The sequence below is a fragment of the Pezoporus occidentalis genome, unplaced genomic scaffold (genome assembly GCF_034315485.1).
Source record: "Pezoporus occidentalis ecotype Australia unplaced genomic scaffold, CSIRO_AGI_Poc_V1 ctg439, whole genome shotgun sequence".
In the NCBI taxonomy this organism is placed as follows: Eukaryota; Metazoa; Chordata; class Aves; order Psittaciformes; family Psittacidae; genus Pezoporus; species Pezoporus occidentalis.
The window spans coordinates 78621-103572 of NW_026915768.1; the positions used below are offsets into that span (position 1 = coordinate 78621).

Sequence of the window (24952 nt, forward strand, 5' to 3'; positions counted from 1 at the left end):
TTGAAGCTGTGGGCGGCCATCTTGGGTGCTGGCGGAGGGCTCTTGGCGGGAGCGGCGCGGCCGCCATCTTGAGTGCGGGTGTGAAGCCAGCGGGCTCCGGGGAACCGCAGCGGGGGTTTCCCTCAGGGAGCCATGTTGGGTCCGGGCAGCCCGCAGCGTCCGCGGAGGGATGGGGTGGCGGAAGGCGGTGAGTCCCCGTTGCTCCTGAGGCGGGGAGCGTCGTGCCTGCGGCTCCCGGCCCCCCTCCTGCTGAGGGGGTGCCGCGGCCTGCTGCAGGGAGAGGCCTGCCCGTGTTCCGGCTCCGCGCCGGGCCGGCCTGGGCGGGCCTGGCAGGGCTGAGGTGCTGCTGGGGCTCCCGGTCGGAAGGGCTGTCGTTAATCTTTCGCTCTCAAAACACCCTCGGGGCCGGGTGGTGGAGCTTTGCTGTGCGGTTCTCTCGGGGGAGTTGGAGCTGGCCGCGTTCCTGCCCGCAGCTGCTGAGGCACCGTTGGGCTGTGGAGCCGAGGGACAGAGAGCTCCCTTCACCCTCTGCGCAGGCCAAGCTCTGCGAGAGCTCTTGCCTTTGATAGGCTGATAGCTGGTTAAATATAATATAGCAGTAACGTTAATGTGAAAGGAACAGGAAATAAACTACAACCTCAAGGGCCTCCAGGAAACCTGGAGAGGGGCTGGGGCCAGGGCCTGCAGGGACAGGCCAAGGAGAATGGCTTGAACCTGCCAGAGGGGAGACTGAGATGAGCTCTTAGGCAGAAGCTCTTCCCTGTGAGGGTGCTGAGGCGCTGGCACAGGGTGCCCAGAGAAGCTGTGGCTGCCCCATCCCTGGCAGTGCTCAAGGCCAGGTTGGACACAGGGGCTTGGAGCAAGCTGCTCCAGTGGAAGGGGTCCCTGCCCGTGGCAGGGGTTGGAGCTGGAGGAGCTTCAGGGACTCTTCAACCCAAACCATTCTATGATTTGTGTAAAGACCTGGATTAAAAATAAGGTTATTTAGTCAAACACAGGATTTCTTTCGAGCTCTGGTTATCTTTAGGCATTTATAGGATTCTCAGGACCTAATCCTATAATCCTCCTGAGGGTACGTTACCCTCAGTCATGCAAATAGCACCGGTTTTGTCATTCTAATTTGTTACTGCTCCTAGGTGTATCCAGGCTCCTGTGACATATGAAAGGCAAACCTGAAGAAGTCAAGATGAAATACCTCTGCTCCTGGCGAAGCAGAGAGGAATGGGAAGCAGTATGTGTGGTACGTGAAGCGGGGGTTGCGTATCTGTGTACAACGCTCGTACACACCTGTAGGAGTTGTGCTTATTTCATAAGGAAAAGGAAAGATTGCCTAGAATTGAATGGAATTTCCAGTTTCAGCTGAGCCCAATCTAGTGCTGGGCTATTGAGCATGATGCTCTCGGGTTATTAGACTGACTTAAAATGTTTAAGGTAAATTTGGGATTCCCTGTCCAAAACCTACCTTGTGTGAAAGCCACAGTGCTCAGTTATATCAGATAAAGAAATAAAATAGAATCAGAGCTTCTGGTGGTCCTGAAGTGTATGTCTGCAGTAAGGAGTTCATGTTGGTGTGTATTGGCACTTCACCACCACCAAAAGGATGTTACTGGAAAAACAAAACAAAAGTGAGCAGTTAATGATCTGTGTAGAGGTGAACACAAGCCAGGAGCCCAGTCCCCTGTGCTGCCATATCCCTCCTGGTCATTCAAATGAGTACACAAAGGGTAAGCCCTCTGTGCAGTTGGAACATGGACTTAGTGTAACTTCAGAGTACCTGCTCTGTGGAGAAGGGGGCAGTGAGGAGGGAGGAAGTGGCCTGATGTTTGCTGAGGTGTCTCCTGCTCTTAAGAGAGCAATAATTAGATCCCCTTATAACCACAACAAAGCTTGCAAGAGCTCTTCTCTACGTGTGGGTCTTCCAGCAGAGCACACTGCAAGGATTTCACTTCCTGCTGCAATGCTTCAGTTCCAAATCCAGCCCAAATTTAGGGTGTGATAGCAAAAATAAAAGCATCTTTTGCAATAAGTTGTATGCAAAGATATGCAGAGCCCTTGGCCGTGGGCCGGCGTTTGGAACTGAAGAAACTCCAGCCCTGCCATTTGCTGGAGCTGGAACTGCTTTGTCCTATGGAAAACCACTGAGGAAAGTGCAACTTGAGGCAGGTGCCTTCCGTGTTGGCATCACCACTAGATGTCAGTGCCTGAAACTGCTTCTTCACCCTCAGCAAGCCACTGAAATTGAGGAAGAGGGGGAGCAAAACTGGTGTGGCTTCTGCTTAGGAGGATCTCTGCTGGGGTTCAGCTCCCTTTAATAAGCTGCTTACAATAGACTTCCAGTGTCTTCACTGACAGAAGTTTATAGCAATTGGTGACTTGAAATTTCCTGTTAAATCACATCAAAGGGATTTTGGTGTTTTTTTTTAAGCCTTTGGTTATTGAATATACGTAGGTGCCACATTGCCACTGATGTGTGTTATTTGCTGTGCTGCATTCCTGCAGGGCTGACTTACCTGCTTAAGTGTATTTTAAAGCAAGTGAGAGAAACTCTATAATGAAAATACACCAGATGAGTGTGTGCAATGCTGTACTTGAATATGTCTTCCTTGCTTTTAGGTACCATCTCAGTACAGCTCTGGGGGCTGAAGTTACAGAAAAACTTAATAATGAGGAAGTGCTGCAGATATCCAGAGCATTGTTATCCCGAGACGCAGATCCAGGATGGTGGCACCTGCTTTTACTTTCGTGTCTTCAGAAGGTGAGTAGAGGTGGCTTCCATCTGGTTTGGGCTCTAGCTTAATGCTTGGGCTTTAGGTAGGTGTAGGTGATAGAGCAGCATCAGAGAACCTCTTGAGCCAAGCATGGAAAGCCTGAAGAATTCCTCATCCAATTTAATGTGTCGTGAAGACTGGGAGTGAGTCAGTCTCTCACAAAGGTGCTTTTACTGTAGGATAACTGAGGGCTGCTCTTTGCTGAGTGTAGTTTTGGACAGGGCCTGAGCAACCTGATCTCCACTGGCCTGGCTCTGAGCAGGGTTTGGAGCCTGTCACTTGCTGAGAAGTTTGAACTTGGTTCTTGGCAAAGGATGCTCCATGATGTGCAGGCAGGTTCAATGCAGATCTGTGTGTACAAATGGTAGGAGGTGCAAGACACAGAATTTAACCGGCTAGAAAATCTGTGTGGTTTTGAGTCTCTACTTTTTGCAGCTGAAGAGGCCAGTTCTGCAGTGGGCCTCGGTACCCTTGAGACGCAAACCCACCAACACCAGGGCTGTTTAATTCATTCCCTCGTGGTGCTGAAGCCATCCAGCCTCTGGCATTTATTTGCATATTGGCAAAGCAGTTTTTACCTTTGCATTAGAAAAAGCTTCCATCAGCTGGTGCCCATCAGGAAGACTCCAGTTTGGAGGGGTTTGGGTTGCAGACAGCTCAGCAAACAGCTGGATGTGTGTGTGTCTGTTGGTTTTCATAAAGCTGGTTTTCAGTTGAATTGATGCTGACTTGTATAAATAAGCACCAAAGCCCCCTGGACAGAATCCTGGCCATGTACCACAGTGAAAGTCTTGAAGAACACAACTGGCTGCAGATGGATTGGGGTGTTTTGGTAAACTTGAAGGGAATCCATGCACTCACTCTTTCCCTGGGGCTCTGGCATGCAGACATCCCAGCAGAGCTGTGTTTGCTGGCAGCAGGAGCAAGGTCAGTCCTGTTTGGCCTAAATCTTTCTCTTCTTTTTAATTGTAATGGAAAAAAGACCTAACTTGAGTTCTGCTGAAAGCAGAAGTTTCTCGCTTAGTTACAGCTGAGTATAGCTGCACTTCCTGGTTCCCTGTCTCCCCTGGGTCTCATAGGATAATCTAATTACTAAATGGTTGCAATAAAGCCCCATTTTGCCCTGGCAGGACTAATGCATATTAACATGCCAGGTATTTTTATGCCATCCTCATCCTGTTCCTGCCAAAGTGGGTTGTTTTTTTGGCTCCTCTTGTCTGCTTTTGGATTTTGGATCTGCTCCTTTAATACATTCCTTCCAGTCTAGGCAGTGCTCTCCAACTGCCTGGCACTGATGTTAATGCCTTGCTTCCTAATCAATCAAGTCTACTGCATGCTTCCTTAAAGGAAAACTGTTCATGTTGTTCAGCCCAATGACACGGACTTTCACAGGTGTAAAAAAAATTTGTCACCAAAGATGACACTGATGTGGGAAGTGAAGGTGAAAATTTATCCTGTTTGGCATCTCTGAGCCCATCCTGTGGGCAGTTCTGTTTCATAAGGCTGACTGTGAGCCACAGACTTTGTAGCTCAGTTTCCATCTGACGTGAATATCTTGATTGTAGAAAGAACTGGGGATATGAAGAAGAGGTTACATGTGTGTAGTAGGGGCAGAACTTGCCTTTGCTTACTTCACTAATGAAAGAGTGGTTTCAGGAAGCAGGAGGGCAGCCCTGAGCTGCCAGGCTGATGGCTGAACTGGAGCTCTAATTGCTGACACTCCTCTGTGCAAACTGCCTGTCCTAAAACTGTAGAGCTGATTTAACAGCCATTCTCCTGAGCAAGCTGTCATCCCTTCCTGGAGAGCATCTCACATCTCATGCAGCCTGTGTTATCTGAGGAAGTTGTAGTAAGTCTCTGATGTTGGTTAACTCCTGAAGCTGTGCTTGGGCATGGGAGGAATGACAAGATCAGCTCAGCCTAAGTGGGTTCTACCAGCATAATCACAAGTTCTCATATCCCTTTAGATGTGTTGTGTCCTGCTGCAGACAACCATTGTGTGTCACTTTGAGCAGTCAAATGTCAGCTCCAGCCTGGCACAAATCAGCACTAATTGTGATATACCCAAACTTCTGCAAGTGTAGGATGAAAGGATCCCAAAGAAGATCATAAACTTCATCCCTGATGTGTCTTGTTTTCCAGCAGGAGAAGCTGCAGGGCCACAGCAGTGGGCTGATCAGATGGCTCTCAGAGTGGGTAGAAGGAGCCCAAGCAGCAGTGGAGGATGTTGCAGCAGCAGGTATGAGACATGTCTGGTATAGCTGTAGTTTTGAGTCCCTTGCCTGGTCTGAATTGGTTGATTGGCTTGCCCTCCTTGTATTCCATTCCATGCTCTGTTGGCAGAGCTGGCCTTCAGTGATTACTTTTAAGTGCACTCTTTCCTGCTGGTGTATTGATGATTCATACTATTAGGAGAAGCTTCTGCCTTGCCATGCCTTAGTGAAAATGATATATTTCATAATGTCTCCTTACTCCTAGCAGGGCTTATGCTCTGTTCCCAAAACTCCCACTGTTTTCACTGCAGGCATGACCAGACTGTGAAATAGCTTGGCTGGTCTGGTGAATAATCTGTTAGTCTCTTTTAATAAACTGCAGTTTTATTTGTCTTGCTGCTCTTTAGAGCTTTTCTATCTCAAAACATTTGAGTACAGAAACTGCCCAGCAGTGAAACGCAGCCATCTCTCTTGGGGTAGAGTGGGAGGCAGACAGGCATTTTACTCCACAGTGCAGAGTGAGAGGAATTTTGTTCAAGGACAATGAGGGAAAGCTTAGCTTGTGTGCTGAATGACCCTTTGATCTTCCACGTTCATGCTCAGCTGATCAGGACTTTAAATCTAAGCTCTGTCTCCCTCCTACCCATAGCAAACAGCCAGAAATATAATCTCATTTAGGACTTGAGCACTGGACCAGAATGACAGGACTGCAGTGGCAACTGGTCAGCCTCACGTGTCCTGTTTGCCTGTCACTTCCTCAAGTGACACTGACATAGAGCTGAAGAATGGGGGGTAGCTGTTCTGCAGTGCGTAGCACTCAGGTGTCCAATGGGAAGGGAAGGCCAGCTACACAAACAGTCTCCTGAAAACACTGAGGGACAGGGCAGCACAGGAGCATTAGAAGGTGACTTTCAGGAATGTGCCTAATAGGTCAGTCCAGAGCCATGAGATGGATTTGATCACTGGGAAGCTTTGTGGTGGTTGCTCGTTGTTTGCTGTGCTTTCTGAGGCGCTCAGAAGAGTTCCCTGGTGTGTGGTAGCTCAGCTCTCCTATGCCAGGAGAAAGCCACAGCAGAAGCAAAGGAAATGAGCAGGCAGAGGATTAGGAGCAGTTGGATCCTTCATGTGCAGCCCTTGAGCAGTTGTAAAAAATGGTGTTACTCCTACTATTATGCAGCACATCACTGGGAGCCTGAACTACAGGGAGGTGACTGCAGTGTGTAGGCCAGAGTGGAGTCTGGAGGACTTCAGTTTTCTCTCACTTACTCCCTGGTGTGTGTCTGTGAGGAAGGTTACAGAAAGGCTGTTCTTCTTGCAGATAAACTTGGCTGGCTGATAATGTGCAACTCAGCTGAGCTGGAATGGCTGTAGCCCATTTGATAGGTGACAGTTGGTGCTTTCCTGCCTCTTCCTACATACTACAGCAAAATGTGTGGGTTTAAACCATTTGGTGAAAGCAAAACTTGGGCTTGAGGCAGAGTGGCGCTTAGTTTAGGTTGTGATAAACCACTTAGTTACAGTATTCCTTTGCTGTGTTTGTAGCATGGGGTGTGATGAAAACAGACACAGCTCTGTGACCTCCATTATGCTAACCCAGAGCAGCACAGAGGAGGAGTTTTACATGGTTCCAGCTGTGGGTATTGGGTTCCAGTTGCAGAGCCTTAAAAAGGCAGAGAAACTGAAAGGTGAATTTGAATTTCTAGGTTGGAAGGACTCTGAAGGGTTCCTCAAATAACTACTGTGGACCTTGGGAAGGAAGTGCTTTCAGGAGGAGTGGTGTTGCTGTGAAGAAATGTCTGTATTTGGGTGGCAGGAGGGTTTCAGAGATCACCAGGGTATGGTTTTACCTTGTTGCGACAATGGGAGCTGGGATGGGAAGAACTTTGAGGAGAGGAGACACTCGAGGACCCTTTGAATGAGGCATTTTAGGTTGTAAGGTTAAATGACCAGAGCAATACTTGACCTGTCCTCAGGGGAATGCTGGTAACTGAGAAAGGGATATACCCTAACACTTGGTGTTCTGAAATGTTCCCTAGCTTAGCACAGTCCTGAGCAGGGATCATTGTGCCTCCTTGTGTGACTGGGTTTCCATCTTATCAGAGATCTCACAGCTCTCCTTGCTGGAAGAGATAAGGATGATTAGTTCCATGGTGGCATCTTATTTGTTTACTGAGCTCTCATAAACGAAGCTGTGCTTTCTGTGGTCTCTCTGCTCTGTCAGGAGGTACCTCCTGTCTTTTCCTTCAGTAGCTGCAGTGTTGCACTATGCACCACCTCTTCCCCGCAGGGTGTTTCTAGAAGCAAGGAGGTAGCACTGTCCTCTTCCCCTCTGTTCCCTGATGACACGCAAATAGAAGCAACCTCATGAGCAGAGGTACTGGAAGATGATGGGGAGCGCTGCTCTGCAGTGATAGTCCTGTTGCCTGCTGCTGCCACCACCTCTCCTCTCCAGACAGCTTGGCATGAAGCCCGGGCTGCTTTGCTACCTCATGCCTTTCCCCCTCTTGTTATCGAGCCATGCCACAGCTTCCCAGGCTCCTGGGTTAGAGAGATCAGCCTCACCCCTTTGCACTTGGGCAGATGCTTCCTTCAGCCTGCATAACTGTGTCCATCTGGATGCAGAATGTAGGCCTGGACCCACAGCAGATAGAGTCTGCTTGTAAGTGAAGTGCGGATATGGGAGTGGAAAGGGTGAAACCCAATGACCTTTGAGTTGTTCAGCCTGGAGAAGAGAAGGCTCCTGAAGGGGAGACCTTAGAGCAGCTCCACTGCCTAAAGGGGCTGCAGGAAACCTGGAGAGGGGCTTTGGACAAGGGCCTGTAGGGACAGGCCAAGGAGAATGGATTTAACCTGCCAGAGGGGAGACCGAGATGAGCTCTTAGGCAGAAGTCAGGGTGCTGAGGTGCTGGCACAGGGTGCCCAGAGAAGCTGTGGTTGCCCCATCCCTGGCAGTGTTCAAGGCCAGGTTGGACACAGGGGCTTGGAGCAAGCTGCTCCAGTGGAAGGTGTCCCTGCCTGTGTCAGGGGTTGAAGTTGGATGATCTTCAAGGTCCCTTCCAACACAAACCAGTCTGGGATTCCTATGACCCTGGGAGTGGGCTGCGTGGAGTTGTGTCCTTGATCTGAGATACAGAAGGGAGGAGCAGGATCAATCCTGCCCTGTCCAGCTCCACCAGCCCCCTGTGCCTGCATCTGCCCCAGCTTCTGCTGCGCACCAGCACCAAAAACGCACCTGCAGCATCCTGCTTTCTGTGCCTTTCCCAGTTACTTGTTTCTTTACACTCAGCTGGGAGGGGTTGCAGCGGGACAAGGTTGGATGTGGGATGCCTGCGGGGGACGCACGGCTGGAAGCTCACTCAGCACTAAAACCTCCATTAGGGCTTTCCACACGGGTTGTGGTTTAAAGGCAATGAGCAGCCGCTGGGCTCGGAGCCGAGCTCCGCATGGGAAAAGCCCCGGGGAAGCCCTCGGCCCCTTCCAGGCAGCGAGGGCTGGAGGCGGGGGGGGCAGCGCTGCGATCGCGCCTGGGTTTCAGCTTCCTCCCGCCCCTCGCTCTTTTCTCTGTGTTCGGCCCGGCCTCGCTGCGGGGGGAGCCCGGTTCGCTGCCCCCGGGCTGCAAAGGGCCGGGCCGGGAGGGACGGGGACGGGGCCGCGGGACGGAGAACACCAACACCAGCGGGGTTTAGAGGAGCCTTGCGATTGGTTGATCCGCAGCGGGGTGGGCGTTACCCGCCAATCCGCTCTTGCGATTGGTTCTTCCGCAGCTGCGGGGTGGGAACGGCTTGAGCCTCTCCTCTCTCCTTGATTGGCTCTGGCGCAATGAGCGACGCCTCTTTAGGCTGGCCGCATATTTGATTGGCTATCGTGACAGCGCGTGCGGGGGCGGAGCCTTCAAAGCGCTTTCATTGGCTTCCGCTAAGGAGGGCGGGGCGTGTGGCTGCGGGCAGCCAGTGACCGTCGGGCTCGCCCCGTTGGCCCCGCCTACCCCTGGAGCGCTGATAAGCGGCGGCGGTGGCGGCACGGGGGCCCCAGACCGGCGGCGGGCGGCTATGGCCGGGGCGGGAGCGAGCGGCTGCCGCGGCGGGGCCGGGGGGCTCCAGCCGCTCCGCGCCACGGTCCCCTTCCAGCTGCAGCAGCGCCGCGGCGACGGGGGCCGGGCAGGTAACGGCGGGGCCCGGGTTTGGGCTCCGGAGCAGCACCGGGAGCCGGTTCGCGTCGCCGCTGCTCCTGGTGCGACTCGCGGGCGGGGTGTGAGGGGAGGAGGGCGAGGATGAACCGGCTCGATCGCAGCACCCGGGGCCCGATGCGATTAGTACGGCGTGCGCGGGGTTGGTGCTGTACGGAGAGAAGTGAAAGACAGCTGGGAGAACAGGGAGCGGGGCACACACCGGAGCGGGGGGGTTCGACGCTAGGGCCGGTGAGCGAAGGGAGTCCCCGCGGGCAGGACGTGTCGGTGCTTGCAGGCGACCGCGAGTTGCCTGTTTGGATGTCGTTCCCCCCCTAAGAAAAGCACCCAAGTCCTGCGTGTGATGCGGCCGATCCGGCTTGACAAAGAACAGCAATTGGTTGTGCGCTGATGGTAGTGGGTCCCTAATTGCAGTACTGAGAGTTTTCTGACCGCTGCAGGGATGCCCATTGAAATGCAACTGTTGGGTGACCTAATCACAGTCTTTGCCTTTTCTTCCTGTGACTTGTGGCTGTTGGTGGGAGGGATGCTGGGTTCGTGCTTGGCTGTTTGCTCTCTCCAGAAGTATTAAAATAATAGTGAAACACTTTTGGGGGTTAAATACAAGATTAAGCAGACTCATAGGGCCAGAGGGGACAGTCAGTCCAGCTTTGGCCAGCTGATCTTTGTGGCATTCAGAGTGCTCGTCTCTTGCTTAAAGCAGCAGGTCTTTAATCTGCTTTGCAGAGGCCAGGCCTCATCCTGCAATGAGAATTGATGGCCCTGAAGTGTCCTGTATTTCCCTACTTGAGACTTGGAGTCATTCCTGCCCCTGGCAGGGTTTGTATTGATCAGAGGAGCTATTAAAAAGCATTTGGCTCCATTTCCATTTGAAACAAGTTAATGAAATACATTTTTTGGAGTGCTGGTGAATCCTTTCCTCAGCACTGCTGAGCTGGAGGTGAAGCTGCACTTAATGGGGCAATTACTCAGTAGCTTCTGATGTTATAAAGAAAAGAGAGGAAATCTCAAAGCCTGTGGGCTCCTGCTTGCGTTGGAGCCCTGCAGTTTACCTGCAGCTTTCTGAGGGCAGAGCAGCTGGAGCTCTGCTGCCACGAGCCAGAATTGCTGCTCTTCATTTCTTCCTGGCTCTGTGCCTCCTGTTCAGGCTCGAGGAGCAGGATTTCTCCTCAATCACAGTCATTTCATCCAGAGTTTTGGAAGTGTTCACATTTCCATTGCCTTCTCGCTCTTTGTAAGCTCCACTTTGCTGCCTGCCTGTGTGGGAGCTGGAGCAGTAAACTGGCAGTGTTTAACCAAAACCTGGTGTCCTGGTGAGTCATCATCTGACACTTTTCCTCCTACCTTTTGGGAGCCCAGCATGGAAATCTATTGCTTTAGCACCTCTTTCCTCACTTGACTCTGCTGATTTTCCGGATTGCTCTGGAGCTCTGTGCTGCTGGAGTGGGCTTTTGGAAGAAGAGGTGCAGGGTGAGCTGGGTCTGATCCTGCAGCTGCTCTGATCATAGAGGATCCCATTGAGATGAGGAGCAGCTGCTGGGGCTCTCAAAGGGCTTCTGTTCCAAGGAAGAGCTGGGGGATGCCAGGAAGGAGGCCTAAGAATACTTTAAGAGAACTTAACTTGCTGTTTAGTGATCCAGGCTGGCAGGACTTGTGGTGATGGTTGTCACTGGGGTCAGCATCTGGGGCTCTTTTCATTCCTTCTCTCTTTAGTGATGCAGCCTTAGGTGGTGAAGCAGGTAATGTGTTTGTGTTTGAACCTCTTCAGGTGCAGGCCAGGCCCATCCCTGTTGCATTCATCATTCTGCCAGCTTAGGTGGCTGCAGGCAGCTCCTGGGGTAGCTGGAGCCCTGTGCCTGCTCTAACACTGCTGAGGTTCCATGTTCTCTGGGCTGGGATGAGCTTTTTGGGGTAATAGCAGTGCTTGTGCTGTTTGCAGCCAGTTTGAGCTGTCCCTGGCGTGGCAGAATGCTCCAGAGGAACCAGGAAGCCGCCAGGTAGGTTTTTATTTCATAGAATCCTGGACTGGTTTGGGTTGGAAGGGACCTTAAAGCTCATCCACCAAAGCAGGTTGTTCGAAGCCCCATCCAACCTGGCCTTGAACACTTTGTGACCCTTTCTTTCAGCTGGGGTTGCCCAATGCAGCTGCATGGACCAGAGCAAAGGTTTCCCCATGATGGGGAGTGGAGAACTGAAGGAACCCACTTGTGCAGATAAGTGGTTCTGTTCCAGGTGTAGTGAGCCCTACACTGCCTGACTGCTCACTGGGAAACCAACCCGCAGTGCTTGGCCTAGCCCTGGCAGAGGAGTGATGTTGAGCACCACAGTGCAATGAGCTCTCTGTGTGCAGAGCTTGGATGGTGAAATCCTGGGTAAGTGGCAGCGCTGGCTGCACTGAGCTGATCTTGGCACTTCCCTCGTGGCTCCTGCAGCTGAAGGTGAGAGCCCTGGGTTAGTGGGATTCCCAGTTGGACAAGAAAGGTTTCCAAGAAAGACCAATAAATTCCCTCTTGGAATTTGTGTTAAACAGGCTTCTTTTGCATTAAAAATGAAACTTGTGGTACTGCCATTGAAACCACCTGATGATGTGGGCTTGGCTCTCCAGGAAATGAGGGCAATCTCAAAGGAGATTGTGTGGTTGGTAAATAAGGGGAGAGAATGGTTTCCATGCTTGCCTGAAACCTGCTGCATGACTCTGGGCAAGCTGTTGCTCCTCCCTGTGCCTCAGTTTCTCCTTTCAGGCTGGAAGCATTCAGGAACAGCAGTAATGGAGTTTGTACGGTTCCTGCCATACTTGAGCCTGAGGATGCTCTGTGAAACTCTTGCACGCATAATGCTGTTGTGCTTACACTCTTTAGGCTAGTTGTAACACTGAGCTTCTGTTAGCTTTGGTGTCCTGCTCCCCAGTTAGAAGAGGCAGCGGGAAGGTGAGCAGAAGGTCTATCACATGTGATGCTTCTCTTGCTGTTGTTTCAGGAGCTTCTTATGGGCACTGGCTCCAGGCAGATGGCTTTACTGCAACCAGCCAGGAAGAGAACTGGGAGGAGTGCTTGTCATCCAGTGTTAATGTGATTTATATAGCTCTGTCTGTGTGAGGGACAGGAAACCTTCATTTTCCTTGTTTCCCACCTTTGTAACTGTAGAAATACCAAAGAGGTCTTATTCAGTTTTCATTTGACTTTGTCTTATCTCTACTGGAAGATTTCCAAGGCCTTGACAATCAAAGGTTTCTAATTCTCAGAGTGAGAGCCCTGCCTTCTGCAGTCATCCCGATGCCCAGATGCTGATTTAAGCAGGGTTAACAAAAAAGGGGGAAAAAACCCAACGCACAGCTCCACATTCATTGCTTGGGTTTCACTCTTCTGATAGAGCCTGGCAGCGACTTAGTCATCTGTGTGCTCCAGGAGCAGAGTGAGCTAGTCCTAAAGATCTAATGTGAACAAGTGTTTGCTTGTTTCTAGACCAGTCTCTTGCTCATGAGAAGCTGCTGCCCATCTGCTTGCTTTTTCCTAGTTCTTACTTCAATGTCATTGTGCAAACCAGTCCAGAAGCACGCCCAGCCCGTCAGTGGGTGAGAGATGGGCTTGAAGGTCCCACCAAAGCAGTGTCTTGCATCAGGCTTGCTTGAGGAGCTGTGCACTTCAACCTGAGGCCTTGAGGATGTTGAAATTCCTCAGATGATTTTCTCATTTGAAAAACAAACTTTGAAAGCCTGAAGTTAAAGGTGAAGAGTTCAGCTCTTTTCCTCCATCACTTCAGGCTTGGAGCTGTATTGGAGGGAAATGCTCTTCAACAGCGACTGCATCCAAAACCTCAAAAGATAGCTTGAACTGCTGGTGTCCCCTCAGTTCCCTTCAATGCTATCTGCAGATGCTGTGGCCTTTGGGCAGCTCTTTCCAGCTGGACTCAACACAGCCTGGAACCAGGGGAGTGATTACAAAGCCTGGAATTGCTTCCTTTGTGCTCCAGGGCCAGTTGGGAAGCCCTTGGGGCTCGTTTAGCAAAGCTCATGGGGCAGGTTCCTGCTGGGTTGAATCAGAAGGGGCTCCAGCTCCAAAACCTGCTGTAGGACCCTCTTTGCCCCTGGGGTGTCCCGCTCGGTGGGGGGCTCCTTTCTGTGCCAGTCAAGAGCTGAAGCAGAGAAAGGTTCTCATGGGGTTTCTTAGAGGACTGTGCTTGGGAAGAGCAGGTACTTTCTGGGGCAGTTTGGGCTCTGGGTGTGTGTGGTTTGGGCAAGAGGCAGGAGGGGCAGACCCTGTGGTTCAACCACAGCTTCTGCCTCTCCACCGGAAGGTGCAGTGGATTTCAGCATGCTGAGGGCCTTGTTTCTGTGGTACAGTTGACTCAAAGCAGCAAAGAGCTGTGAAATCCCATCCTGGCGTGGGTGGGAGTTTCCTTTCAGTTGTAAATCTGCTTTAAGAGCAAAGGGTTTGTGAGTTTAAAATATGGAGAGCGAGAGAGGTGTCGAATGTGTCCCTTGCAGAGAGCTGGAGCTTGGAGCAGCCTGGTCTGGTTGAGGTGTCCCTGCCTTTGGTGGGGCTTTTGTGCAGACCCCTTAGAGCCTTGTTTGTCCTTTGGTGCCTCGAGTAAGCACGTTCTGCAGGCTACTGATCTCCTCATTGCTGGTTAAAGCTTGAGCTCTCCCCCTTGCCTCCTCTCCTTACAAAGACCTGGCTGTAGCTGGCTCTGTGGATCTTTTCCTCTCCAGCTTCTGTGACCTTCCCTCCCAGCACCCTTCCAGCTCTTGATCTTGCCTTTGTTTCTCTCTTGGGAGTTAGCTCTGACCATGCCATGAATTCCTGTGAAATGCTACTCTTGTTTTCCAGAGCATCTGCAGATTCCTGCGGTGTTCAAACCAGGATTTAAAATTTCATTAAGAACAAGGAAAGCAGCCCCTTCTTCTCTTTCAGGGGCTTTATGGGATTCCCAGAGGAAAAGCTTTTATTTCTTGCCTAATCCTGCCTTGCTTTCAGGTGATGTGATAGGTAAGGTCCTCTTGGGGAATGAAGCAGCAGCAATGCTTTGGTGTGCCACCAGGAAGTGCCTGGAGTGACTGCAGTGGATGGGTTCCCCCATCTTCACATTCCCTTTTAGTGTGGAGAGAGGCACAATGCTGGCAAAGGCAATTCTTTCCCTGTGAAGACTGACAGTCTTTGCTCTGGTAAAGATTGGAACTGCTCAACTGCAGGGAAACTGCAGCAAGGTTTAAATGAGTTCTAATGGTGGAGCTTCAGTTCTGGTCTTGGTTTCACTCCCACTTCTGCTGCTTGGGAACGCCCGGGTGAAGTGGGTTTGGGCCTCAGAAGAGAGGTTTGCTGATCCAGGTACCCTTGTGCAGGGTGAGGTGAGGTGGGATTCTCTGTTAACATCCTCTGCAGGTCCTGCCTGTGTCTGCTCCAGTTACATCTGAAGACAAGGAGAGGAGAAGGGAAGCTGCTGGATTTCTTGCTGTGGCTCATCTTCACCTCCTGCTCTGCCTGCTCAGATGCTGTGGTCAAGACCTGCTCTACTCCCGAGCTGTGGGTTTGAGCCATGACTCGGGGAGCAGAACAGTTCTGAAGATGTACATAGGGTGCTTTTAGTGCTCTGCCATGGTAGGAAGGATTTCCTTTCCGCTGATGGAGCTGCTGCCCTGGTGACCACCACAGCAATGCCAACATTTCTTGTGCCACCTGAACTGTGTCTGAGTGGCTGCTGTGCAACAAGAAGGTGCTTTGTACAGAGATCTGCAGGCAGGTAGTGTGGGAGGATGTGGCAGATGCAGGGAGCGGTGATGGGGTGCAGTGGGGGACACTGACACCCACCCAGCTGCCTGGTTTGATGGAGATACTTTATCTAAAAGTAAAGTTGCTGGCACAAGGTCCTGCTGTGATCGTAAGAATTAAACTTAGGCCTTTGTTATCTCACGGCACCCAAAACTGGGGGCATCGTCTGAGTAAGATGTGTTAGAGCAAGAGAAGACGAGGCTTTAGACTGGGGAAGCTGACACTTACATGAAAGTACTAACATAGTAATCTCTGTTCCACTGGGGTGGCAGATACTCACACAAGTTACTGACAGAGCTGCTTTGCTTCCATCCTGGCATGGCTCTCCCTGCCACATCCAATAACCCAAACCCTACATGCAAACCCATTTGGTACACCTGGATATTGCAGAATGCAGGGCAAGCTTCCCTCTGTGGCAAGGCTGTGCCCATTGCTCTGTGGTTAACTGGGAAGCTGCTGGTATTTAAACATAGACTGTTTTTGTGCTTCCTCACTTGAAGATAGAGCTTTGCAGGGATGTACTCCTGAACTATCAGGCTCGGAACAACGTGTCCCTCAGTTTCTGATATTGAAGGTTCTGTTTCCCCAGGGTGAAATCTGCAGAAGGAAGGAAGAGCATTTTACAACTCCAAGTAGTAAGGGGAACTTTAGTTTTGCTTGCCATCATTGTCTGGTCCAGCTGTCAGTATTCCTTAGTGAAAAGTGACCCTAGGAGTTGCATTATGTTTACTGCAGAATACTGTTTTCTCTTTCTAGATGCAGAGATTGGCTCTAGAGAGACTGAGGCATCTCTGAGCTCACTGCTGCTGTGGCTGGGACAGACCAGGGACACTGCACATCTGAAGACTTCCTACTTTGCACCAGCCTAACTTGTGCCTGTACAAAAGCCCCGTGCAGTGTTTGGAGGCAGCCAAATGGCTCCGGGGGATAGGGCTGTTATCTGCAGCAGCTTCACGGTCACAGGGGAAGGAACAGCTCCACAACCTGACACTTCTCAGCTGTGGAGCTGGCCTGGACCAACTCCAGAGCTTGTGGCTAGGTGGCAGCTCTGCAGGCTCGGTGCACAGGGATGATAATAGCACAGGGACTGTAAACAGGACACTCCACCCTGCCTCAGTGCCCCAGGCCCTGTGCAGGCAGCCTCTGCACCCAGCAGCACCCTGCCCTTCCCTGGGCTGTTCAGTGGCAGAGCTCTGTGGAAAGGAGCAGCAGTTGCTGCTGTTCATGCATCAATAGATTTAGATGGTGGTCAGCCATCACACAGTTGTCACTGTAGGAGGCCATGTCTCCTCTGCTCTCAGCCATAGAATCTATGCTGGAAAAGGCCTTCAAGATGAAGTCCACCACTAAACCATATCAGTTGTCTGTTCTTGAGACCTTTCAGGCTGGTTTTGCCCACATTGCCCATGTTGGAGGCTTGGAGTACAAAGGTGACCCCAGTCACTCGGGATGTTCTGGTTATTTCAGAGAGCTTTTGGGGGCCATGGACTGTCAGAGCAGCGTGGGATGAGGCTGCCCTGCTGGAGGAGGGTTCAGGTCCCCTGAGCAGCAAGAGAGGAAGAGGCAGATGCAGTCACATGTAATGGAGGTGCAAGTGACTTTGCATGTGTGGGCAATGAGGCATTGAAGAGGAAGCCACAGATACTCATGGGTTTCTAAACTGGAGCTCGTGGCACTTGCTGTTAACTGTTGGGAACAGGGAGCATGCCTGGAACTGCACAATGAGCCTTTAATCCAGCATAGCCCTTGCGAGGTGTGGCTGTGCAGGGCCTGATGCTTCTCTTGCTCTTCCATGTGGCTTTTTGTTCCTGCCCTTTTCTCACCTAGAGCTCGAATTCCACTGCTCAAAAATGTGATTTTTAGCTGATGAAAAAGATATATTCACCAGGCCATGTCCCTGGAACAGCCTCAGCTGGGGGCTGCAGCACCTTTGTATACAGAGGTATTTGGCAAACACAACAGAGTGTTTTAACAGTTTCAAGGCTGCGTTTAATGTGGTTTAACTCCCTCCCTGCCTGTTCTGCCTGAAGGGACAGGCCAAGGGGAATGGCTTTAACCTGCCAGAGGGGAGACTGAGCTGAGCTCTTAGGCAGAAGCTCTTCCCTGTGAGGGTGCTGAGGCGCTGGCACAGGGTGCCCAGAGGAGCTTTGGCTGCCCCATCCCTGGCAGTGCTCAAGGCCAGGTTGGACACAGGGGCTTGGAGCAAGCTGCTCTAGTGGAAGGGGTCCCTGCCCGTGGCAGGGGTTGGAGCTGGAGGAGCTTTAAGGTCCCTTCTGTCCCAAACCAGGCTGGGATTCACCAGGCTGTATGGGCCAGTTCCCTTGTGATCATTGTAATGGATGTGGGCCTGTTAATTGTGACGCTGCTGGTGCTGAGCCTTGGCTTTGGAAGTCTCATGTTCTTTCCTTTCCCCCTGTGCAGCCAGCGTTCCCTGTGCTGCTGCTGTGGAGAAGAGCTGCCGTCCCCAGCAGCCCCGTGTGCGGCGCACCTCCTCACTGGACACCATCGTAGGCTCCTACCTGCTGGGACAGTGGCCTCGGGATGCTGAAGGAGCTTCCACCTCATGCATGAATGACAAAGCTACCCAGGTAAAAACACCAGACTGCTCTTGAGGTCTGCGGCTCAGGAGAGGGTTGCAGGACTGCAGTGAGCTGTAAACGGGGGTGAACGGGGAAGACACTAAACTTCCACCCATCCAGCTGCAGCTTTCTAGGAAGGCTTTTTCCCCCCTTTTGCTTCCCAACTTCACTTGATCCCACTTTGATGCAGAGTTAGCATTTCCTTGGCCTTGTTTGGAGGCAGATGGTCTCTGGCTCCCTTCTCCAGCACTGGCTCGATGCTACTTTAGTGCTTCCTGGCTTGCTGTCCTTGGCCAAGTCCTTATATAAACCTCTTGGGCTGCGTGCCACACACCGCAAGGAGTCAGGGGTGCTCCCAGCACAGGCTCGCTGGCACAGGCAGCTCTGCTGGAGGATGGAAGAGCTCCAGTCCTCGAGGAACTCTTAGCAACCTGTAAATATTACTGTATGGCAGCAAATAGTGCCATATCTGCAGAGGTGGAGGAATTCGGGAGGATAAGGGCATCCGTTTTCTCAACGAGTGGTTTATTCAGCACATTGAGCCTCTGTGAACTCCCTGTTTGAGCTTTGCTAGTCAACAATGTATTGCTGGGCTGTTTGCAGGAAATTCTCCCTTGGATTCCAACTTCCATTGTCCCTTTCCAAAGTATTTGTGCCTGCTTTTGTTCCAGTTCTAGTGCCCAGGAGCTCTGCTGAGGGCAGAGGCCATGCTGGAAAGGAAGGGAAAGAATTTGCCTGTTGATTCCTAGGCAGGGAAGCACACTCTGCCTTTCTGGCCTTATCACATGCTGGGAACACTTAACCCCAGTGCTTTGGGGCTAATGAGTTTGTCTTGCACATAGCCATGGTTTGGGGAATAGGTTGGAGAAGAGGGACACCTTCTTCTTCCTGGAATGGAAGCCATTACTATGTTAATTCCTATGTGAGCATGGAGCTGAGCACTCCTGGCAGTGAATAGGTGCTGCAGCCTTTCAGCATTATCTGCAGGAGGCTTGCAAATGGCAGTTTCACCTTGCACAATGCCTGTGAAATGAGCACTGATCTCCAGTGCTTCACACACAAACCCCAATGTGTGGCAAAGGACTTGGCTGGTGATAGTTGGGAATGAAGTCCTGGGTCTGGCCTGCCCTGCACCTCCTCCTCATAACCCTGGCACTTTGCTGCTCCTGCCCTGTTCTGAGGCTCAGGAGTTCCCAAACCTGGGACTCTGTGTCATCAGCACATGTTCGTCTCCTTACTGAGCTCCTGATGAGCTCTTCTGCAGAGCTCTGTCCGGTTGCTGTCCTGGGGTGGGTGAGAGGTGCAGGTGCTCAGTGTGGGGCTGAGGGTGCCAGCACTGCACAGGGTCAGAGCCCACGGCTTTCTGGTGCTGTGCAAAGCACTTTGTTCTCTCTCCTGTCTCTGAGGAAGCGGTTTTGTCACAGTACAAAAGGTTCTGTAATTTCCTTCTGCCCTGACAGGGCCTGCAGAGGTGGGACGTGTCTGCCCCCTCCGCTCTCAGGCCTTTCTCTTGCAAGCAGCAGGTTTTTTTCCTTTTTAGGCCTGAGTTTTCTTGTGAGCCCCAGTGCTCGGGTGTCCCAGCCATAGGCTGCAGTAAGTGACAAGCAGGGCTCAGGAGGCTTCTGTTGACTTGAGGGCAGTTTCTGTCCTGTCCTGCAAGGCAGGGCTGTGCCTGGCAGCTGGAGTTCAGCTTCCCACACACTTGCTTCTTGCAGTGACATGGGACAGGGCTGTGGTCTCGTCCCTTAGACCTGTGCCTCTCATCCTTATGTGTGTGATCCCCTGGGACACAGAGTGACACAATGCTTTGGGATAACGGCCAAATAATGATGTTTGAGTTGTTTAGGGGAGAGTGTTTGAGGTAGGAAATGAGCTCATGTGCCATGTGCAAGGCTGGTCCTTGCCATAGGATTTCCTATCCCGTTGGGCTGCTCCTTAGCTCAGTCTGGCACAGGTCTGGGTGGCTGTGAGTGCTCAGAGCAGTGGTTCAGGCTCTTTTCTTCTCTCCAACCAAACTGGAGTTGAATTGCGCTGTGCTGTCTGCTGCTCACAGGCATTGCAAAATGGAGATGTAGGCAACAGGGAACACACTGCTGCTTACAGTGCTGTGTGTAAGAAGGGGCTTCATTCAGAGCCTGTGTTTTCTGCCTAGAAATCGCCTGTATCCCTCTCCAGAAGGGAAGGCTGGTGCCTCTGTGGGTAACTTGCCTTGTTCCTTTGGTTTAAACAGACTTTCAAGCCCGTTTTTAGAGCAGCAGCTTCTGTCATCCCCTGGATTCAAGAGGCTTGTTTAAAGCAGCTGCTGTTCCTGCAGTAGCCTCTGGGGAGATCAGCTCAGCTGCTCCGAGAGGAGATGTTCTCAGGCCCTTGCACCTCCTGAGCCTGGAGGAGGGAAATGTTATCCAAAGCCTCCCACAGAAATAGCAGTGACACGGGGGGAGCATGTGGAGAGGCACTGAAATGGGATGTTGGGGAGGAAAAAGTGATGGTTGGTCTCAAACGCTGTGCCTGTGGGACTGCTGGGATGGTGCTGAGTTCAGGGGGAGGAAGTTCACACCCTTTGCTGATCACATTAACAGTGCTTTCTGATTTCCACTGATACTCAAACTGTGGCTGGTGCTTGGCCAGCAGCTTGGGAATGTGGTGCTGAGGCTGCTCTGCATGAGGAGGTGCTTGAGACCTGCAGCCCTGCAGATGGAGGCCCATGAGCTGCGGAGGCACCAGAGCTCCTCCAGCCCCTCTGCAGCCAACCTCTGGTTCTGGTTGCGCTTTTGAACCCTGGGCTGGGAGGCTGAGGTCTCAGGAGCACTTTGTGTGCTCTCACCCTTGGGTGAGGCTTTTCCTCTTGTTGATGCTGCTTCATACAATGAGTGCCTCGAACATGAAACACTGCAGCACAGCAGCATGGGGCTGCTGCAGTTCTTTCTCCAGGATGATGCTCTTTATCTCACAGTCATAGTCAGGGTTGGAAAGGAGCTTAAGATCATCTAAGGCACTTGTGGCGATTGTCCACCAGCGATAGGACAAGGGGTGACGGGTTCAAACTGACATGGGAGATTGAGATGAGCTCTTAGGCAGAAGCTCTTCCCTGTGAGGGTGCTGAGGCGCTGGCACAGGGTGCCCAGAGAAGCTGTGGCTGCCCCATCCCTGGCAGTGTTCAAGGCCAGGTTGGACACAGGGGCTTGGAGCAAGCTGCTCCAGTGGAAGGGGTCCCTGCCCGTGGCAGGGGTTGGAGCTTCAAGGTCCCTTCCAACCCAAACCAGGCTGGGACTGATTCTGTGATTATTACATTAATGGGGGAGGTGAGAACAGGCCAGTGAATGGGCAGAAGTGATCACTTGTTCTTAGGACTCCAGCACAGTCTCTAAAGCAGTAAATGTGATTATTCTCAGCCATGTTTCTCATCACTCCAGACTCCAGTGTCCTGGCATGATGTGGAAGTGGGGAAAGCCAACTCCAGTGCTCACAAGCGTTCTGCTTCTTGGGGTAGCACAGACCACCGCAGAGAGGTAAACTACACCCCTCCCAATGCTTGAGCAAGGTCTGTGCTAGTTCCTAATGTACAGGAGGCTGCTGCTTGCACGGGAGCGGAGTGGGAGGCCAGGAGACTACTGAAGATGAGACCTTAGCCCTTATTCTCATCCCTAACGCTCTGTGATCCAACTAAAGACTGATCTTGGTGGCTTCTTCTAGCAGGCGCCTATTGTAAAGCAGCTCCACTGCAGCTCAGTGCATTGCTGGTCAGTGTAGTGGTGTCTGTGGGTTCCAGGTGGTTCCCAGCTTGCTGTAGGTGGAGGAAAATCCAGATCCTCTGGAGGAATGGTGCTGGGCACGCTGCAGCAGGGCAGGCTGTGAAGAGGCCTTTTGGGGGGTTCTGCTCCATCCTTCTTGAGGAGGCCAAAGCTGCTCCTTGTGATTGAAGCCATCTCAATCCTTGTGGGTTGGAAGAGAGGGGGAGGAGAGAGACTGGGCCTGATCCTGTTGGGGGGGGGGGGGGCTGTTGGCTTGCCTGGTTCTAGCTCAAGCTCTGTTTGCCAGATTGCCAAACTGAAGCAGCAGCTCCAGAGAACAAAGCTCCACAGCAGAAGTGGCAGAGAAAAGGAGAAGAGCTCCCCTGTGCAGGGGGACCACGCTGTCCTCCCATCCCTCCGGGTATGTTCCTGCCTCCCATATCTGCCATCACCACATGTCCCAGGGCAGGTGTCCAAGCTGTTCCTGTGCCTCAGGGGACCACGTTTCTTTGCTCCTCTCTCCCACCTCACTGTGTGCCTGTGCTTTGATCTGCAGTTACTGACACGTCTTGACTCTGCCATCAGGCTTCTGTCAGCCTGAGCCTTGGGAACTGCTGTGGGAGCAGGATGAGTTTGTGCAGACACAGCGGTGAACTCCTTTGTCTCTGGGCTGTGTTACAGGACTCTCCTTCAGGCTTCCCTTCTCCATCTCCCATTTTGAGGCTCAGCCCCTGCTTGCACAGGAGCCTGGAAGGCCTAAACCAGGAACTGGAGGAGGCGTTTGTGAAGGAGCAGGGAGAGGAGGAGCTGCTGCGGGTAAGTGAAGCTCCCAGGGCTGCCCTGGGCCCTCTGGGTGCTCTTGGAAATCCCTTCCTCTAAAGGCACCTCCTGTATCTGCAGCTTGGCCATGGGGACAGTCTCTGTGCCTGGTTTCAGTCTGTCCTAGGCATGTAACGGTCTAAATTGGGTCAAGTGACTGCTCCTTCCCTCCTTAAACCTCGCTGGTGCTGTGAGATCAGCCAGTAGCAATCTCAGGGTGGCTGATGCCTCACCGACAGCTTTAAGACACTCAGACTGGTGTCCAGAGGCTCCTCTGCACTGGGCAGATGTGGGAGAAGTGACTCCAGATGGCTTGGAACTGAAGTGTGTTACAGGATCCGGAAGGACCCATGTCCTTGGAGCAGAGGCTCTGCCTGTAGCTGGATCCAGCATCCCAAGCAGCTGCTCTCTGTAGCTGGAGCTGCTCTTAAACCCCTTCCCTGGTGCCAAGGGGCTTTCTTCCTCCTCTGAGACTTTGCTTCCTCCCTAGATCCTGGATGTCCCAGATGGGCACAGGGCACCAGCGCCTGCCCAGAGAGGCTCTGGAGCTGCATCCCTGGTGCTGGAGCCTGGCAGTGGCAGCTGGAGCAGCCTCTCCCCTTCCCCTTCGGTGCCTCTGCACCTCTCCCCACACCCCCCAGGGAGGCTGACAATGGAAGAGCCCTCCTGTGCAGTGGATGAGGTGCAGCCAGAGCCCAAAGAGAAAGGTAAGAACCTGGAGCAGAGGGGTTGGGAGCTCAGGGGACAGAGGGGGGGCAGTGTCTCATCCCTGTCTGTGTGCTGGCTTGGAGGCTGCAGCAGGGATGGGAGAGAGGGTCTCGGTCATGGCTAAGTTGTGATGGGTGGCTTCCAGCAGTAGATGGAGGACGTGAGCTGGGAATGACACAGGAAAGGTTGGGGATTTGAGCACTGCAGCCTCCAGCCCCGGGTCTGAAGGAACGCGGTGAGGTTGGAGCAGTGTTGGTTTCTTTTAAACATTGCTCCAAATGTGCCTTTTTTTCCCCATCAGAGGAGGGCAGCCCCTCCCCAGTGCTGGCCTTCGCGTCCTCCCCTCGCCCCAACCACAGCTACATGTTCAAACGGGAGCCTCCGGAGGGATGTGAGAGGATCCGGGCCTTTGAAGAAGCTTCGTAAGTACCAAGAGGCTGCTGGGATGGGGGAGCTGAGGGTCTGCTGCTATAATCACCCCCCTCAAAGCAGGGAGCAGCCACTGGGGAAGCATTCCTGAGCAAACTGGGGCTGCTCCAGGCCTGGTGTGGAGCAGGAAGCTGGAATGCTGACCCTCAGAAGGGTCTGGTGGTCCCATCCCTTCCCAGGCAGTGGGTGTTGGTCAGCAGAGCCCTTGCGGAGCAGCAGCAGTTGTAGAAGTCAGCCCTCAACAGACCATGCTCCTCATGCTGCTCTGTACCTGAGGGGGCTCGGCTCCCAGTCGGGCCCTCTGAAGGGTGCTGCCGCTCCAGGTGTTCTCGCTGTGGCTGCTCCATGCTCCTGGGAGCAGCCATCCCCAGTGCCATCCCCTCTGTCTCTCTCCAGCTCCCCCAGCCCTGAGCAGCCTTTCCAGCCCTCCTGCCCAGACAAGAACAAGGTGCATTTCAACCCCACCGGCTCTGCCTTCTGCCCCGTCAGCCTGGTGAAGCCGCTCTTCCCAAACGTGGGCTTCCTCTTCAGGAGCTTCCCAGCTTCCTCCGTCCCTGTCCCGGGCACGTTGACGTCCTGCCAGCCCCCGGCCCCGTTCCTCGGCGTGCGGAAGGACGCTGCGGGTGGCAGCTTCAGCGACGTGGCCACGGCTCCTGCCCTGAGCTATGAACCCTGGAAGCGCGGTCAGGCCGAGGAGAGCGTCGTCTTCCACAGCTCCCTGGTGGTGTGAATCCTCTGGGAGCGCAGCTCTTCCAGCTTCTGGAGATTGGTGCCTTGAGGGTGGGATGCGACAGCCAAGAGGCAGCCCTGGGACTGCGCCCCACAGCAGGGTGATAGAACTGTGAAGCACGGAGAGCCATGGGATTCCTGGCTGCTGGAGAGGCTCCTTTCCCTGAGCCTCCCCTCTTCAGAGCACTTCCCTGTGCTCAGTTGTCCTTGTTTCCTGTGGGATTGTGCTGGTGCAGAGGAGCAGAGGCGAAGTTGGGCTCTGAGAGGATTCGGGTGGGGATTGCTGAGCCCTGGGGAGCGGGAAGGGGGAAGAAGGGGCCTGTGGGCCCCCTGCTCTCGGCTGCATCAGCGCTGTCAGTGCAACTCATCTCCCCCAGCACCGGCTCCCTCGATACCTTGGACCCCCCAGACAAGCCGGAAGCTTCGGCAACGTTTTGTCTGTGCTCCGCGAGCTGGTGTGAGCCAGTGGAAGGAGCCAGCTGGGGCTGTTGGGTTTCCCTGCGCCTGAGCAAAGGTTTTCCAGGTGCCTTGGCAGGAAGAGGGGATGGAGGCGGAAAAGTTCCCTGCTCCAGGGGTGCCGCTGCTGGGGGGTGGCCCATGGCAGCAGGGCTGCTCAGACCCTTTGGAACCACGCGTGTGGGCGCTGGGGATGAGCGGGGCCGCCTCTGCCTGTATCTGATGTCAGACGTTTCCAAAGACACTATTTTTGCAGCTCCTTGAAGTCTATTTCGGGTTTGTGTTTGTAGAGCTTAACGGCGGGGGCAGAGATCGAAATAAACACTTGAGGCATTAAAACCCCTCTGTGCCGCTTCCCTCCGTTACCAGCGGAGCCCGGGGCCGCCGGGTGGGGCGGGCGCTAGGACCGCGCAGGAAGAGGCAGCAACCCTCGTTGCGCATGCGCACGCGCTGTCAGAGTCGCACCGCCCGCAACGGCTCCGTTAGTTCCGCTCACTGGCTCACAGCCAATCCCCGCGCGCCACATCGTGTTACGTCACGCGAGGGCCGCACTCAGAGAAGGCCCCAAC

General features: G+C 53.1%; 1 protein-coding gene across 12 annotated transcripts; it reads left to right on the plus strand.

Moving 5' to 3' along the window:
* Nucleotides 1–54: 54 nt before the first annotated feature.
* Nucleotides 55–24123, plus strand: FAM117A (family with sequence similarity 117 member A). Of its 12 annotated transcripts, none has more exons than XM_062634765.1 (10): nucleotides 55–187; nucleotides 1137–1240; nucleotides 2614–2755; nucleotides 17354–17520; nucleotides 20904–21020; nucleotides 21550–21663; nucleotides 21924–22058; nucleotides 22552–22768; nucleotides 23071–23191; nucleotides 23595–24123. In XM_062634765.1, the coding sequence occupies exons 3-10, from the start codon at nucleotides 2719–2721 to the stop codon at nucleotides 23926–23928; spliced, it is 1242 nt and encodes a 413-aa protein (XP_062490749.1). In that variant the 5' UTR covers nucleotides 55–187; nucleotides 1137–1240; nucleotides 2614–2718; the 3' UTR covers nucleotides 23929–24123. The 12 variants fall into 12 exon arrangements, with proteins under 12 accessions (XP_062490749.1, XP_062490738.1, XP_062490739.1 ...); XM_062634754.1 differs by lacking the exon at nucleotides 2614–2755 and adding an exon at nucleotides 4911–5007; XM_062634755.1 differs by lacking the exon at nucleotides 2614–2755 and adding an exon at nucleotides 4911–5007 and having other exon boundaries at nucleotides 20925–21020.
* Nucleotides 24124–24952: the final 829 nt, after the last annotated feature.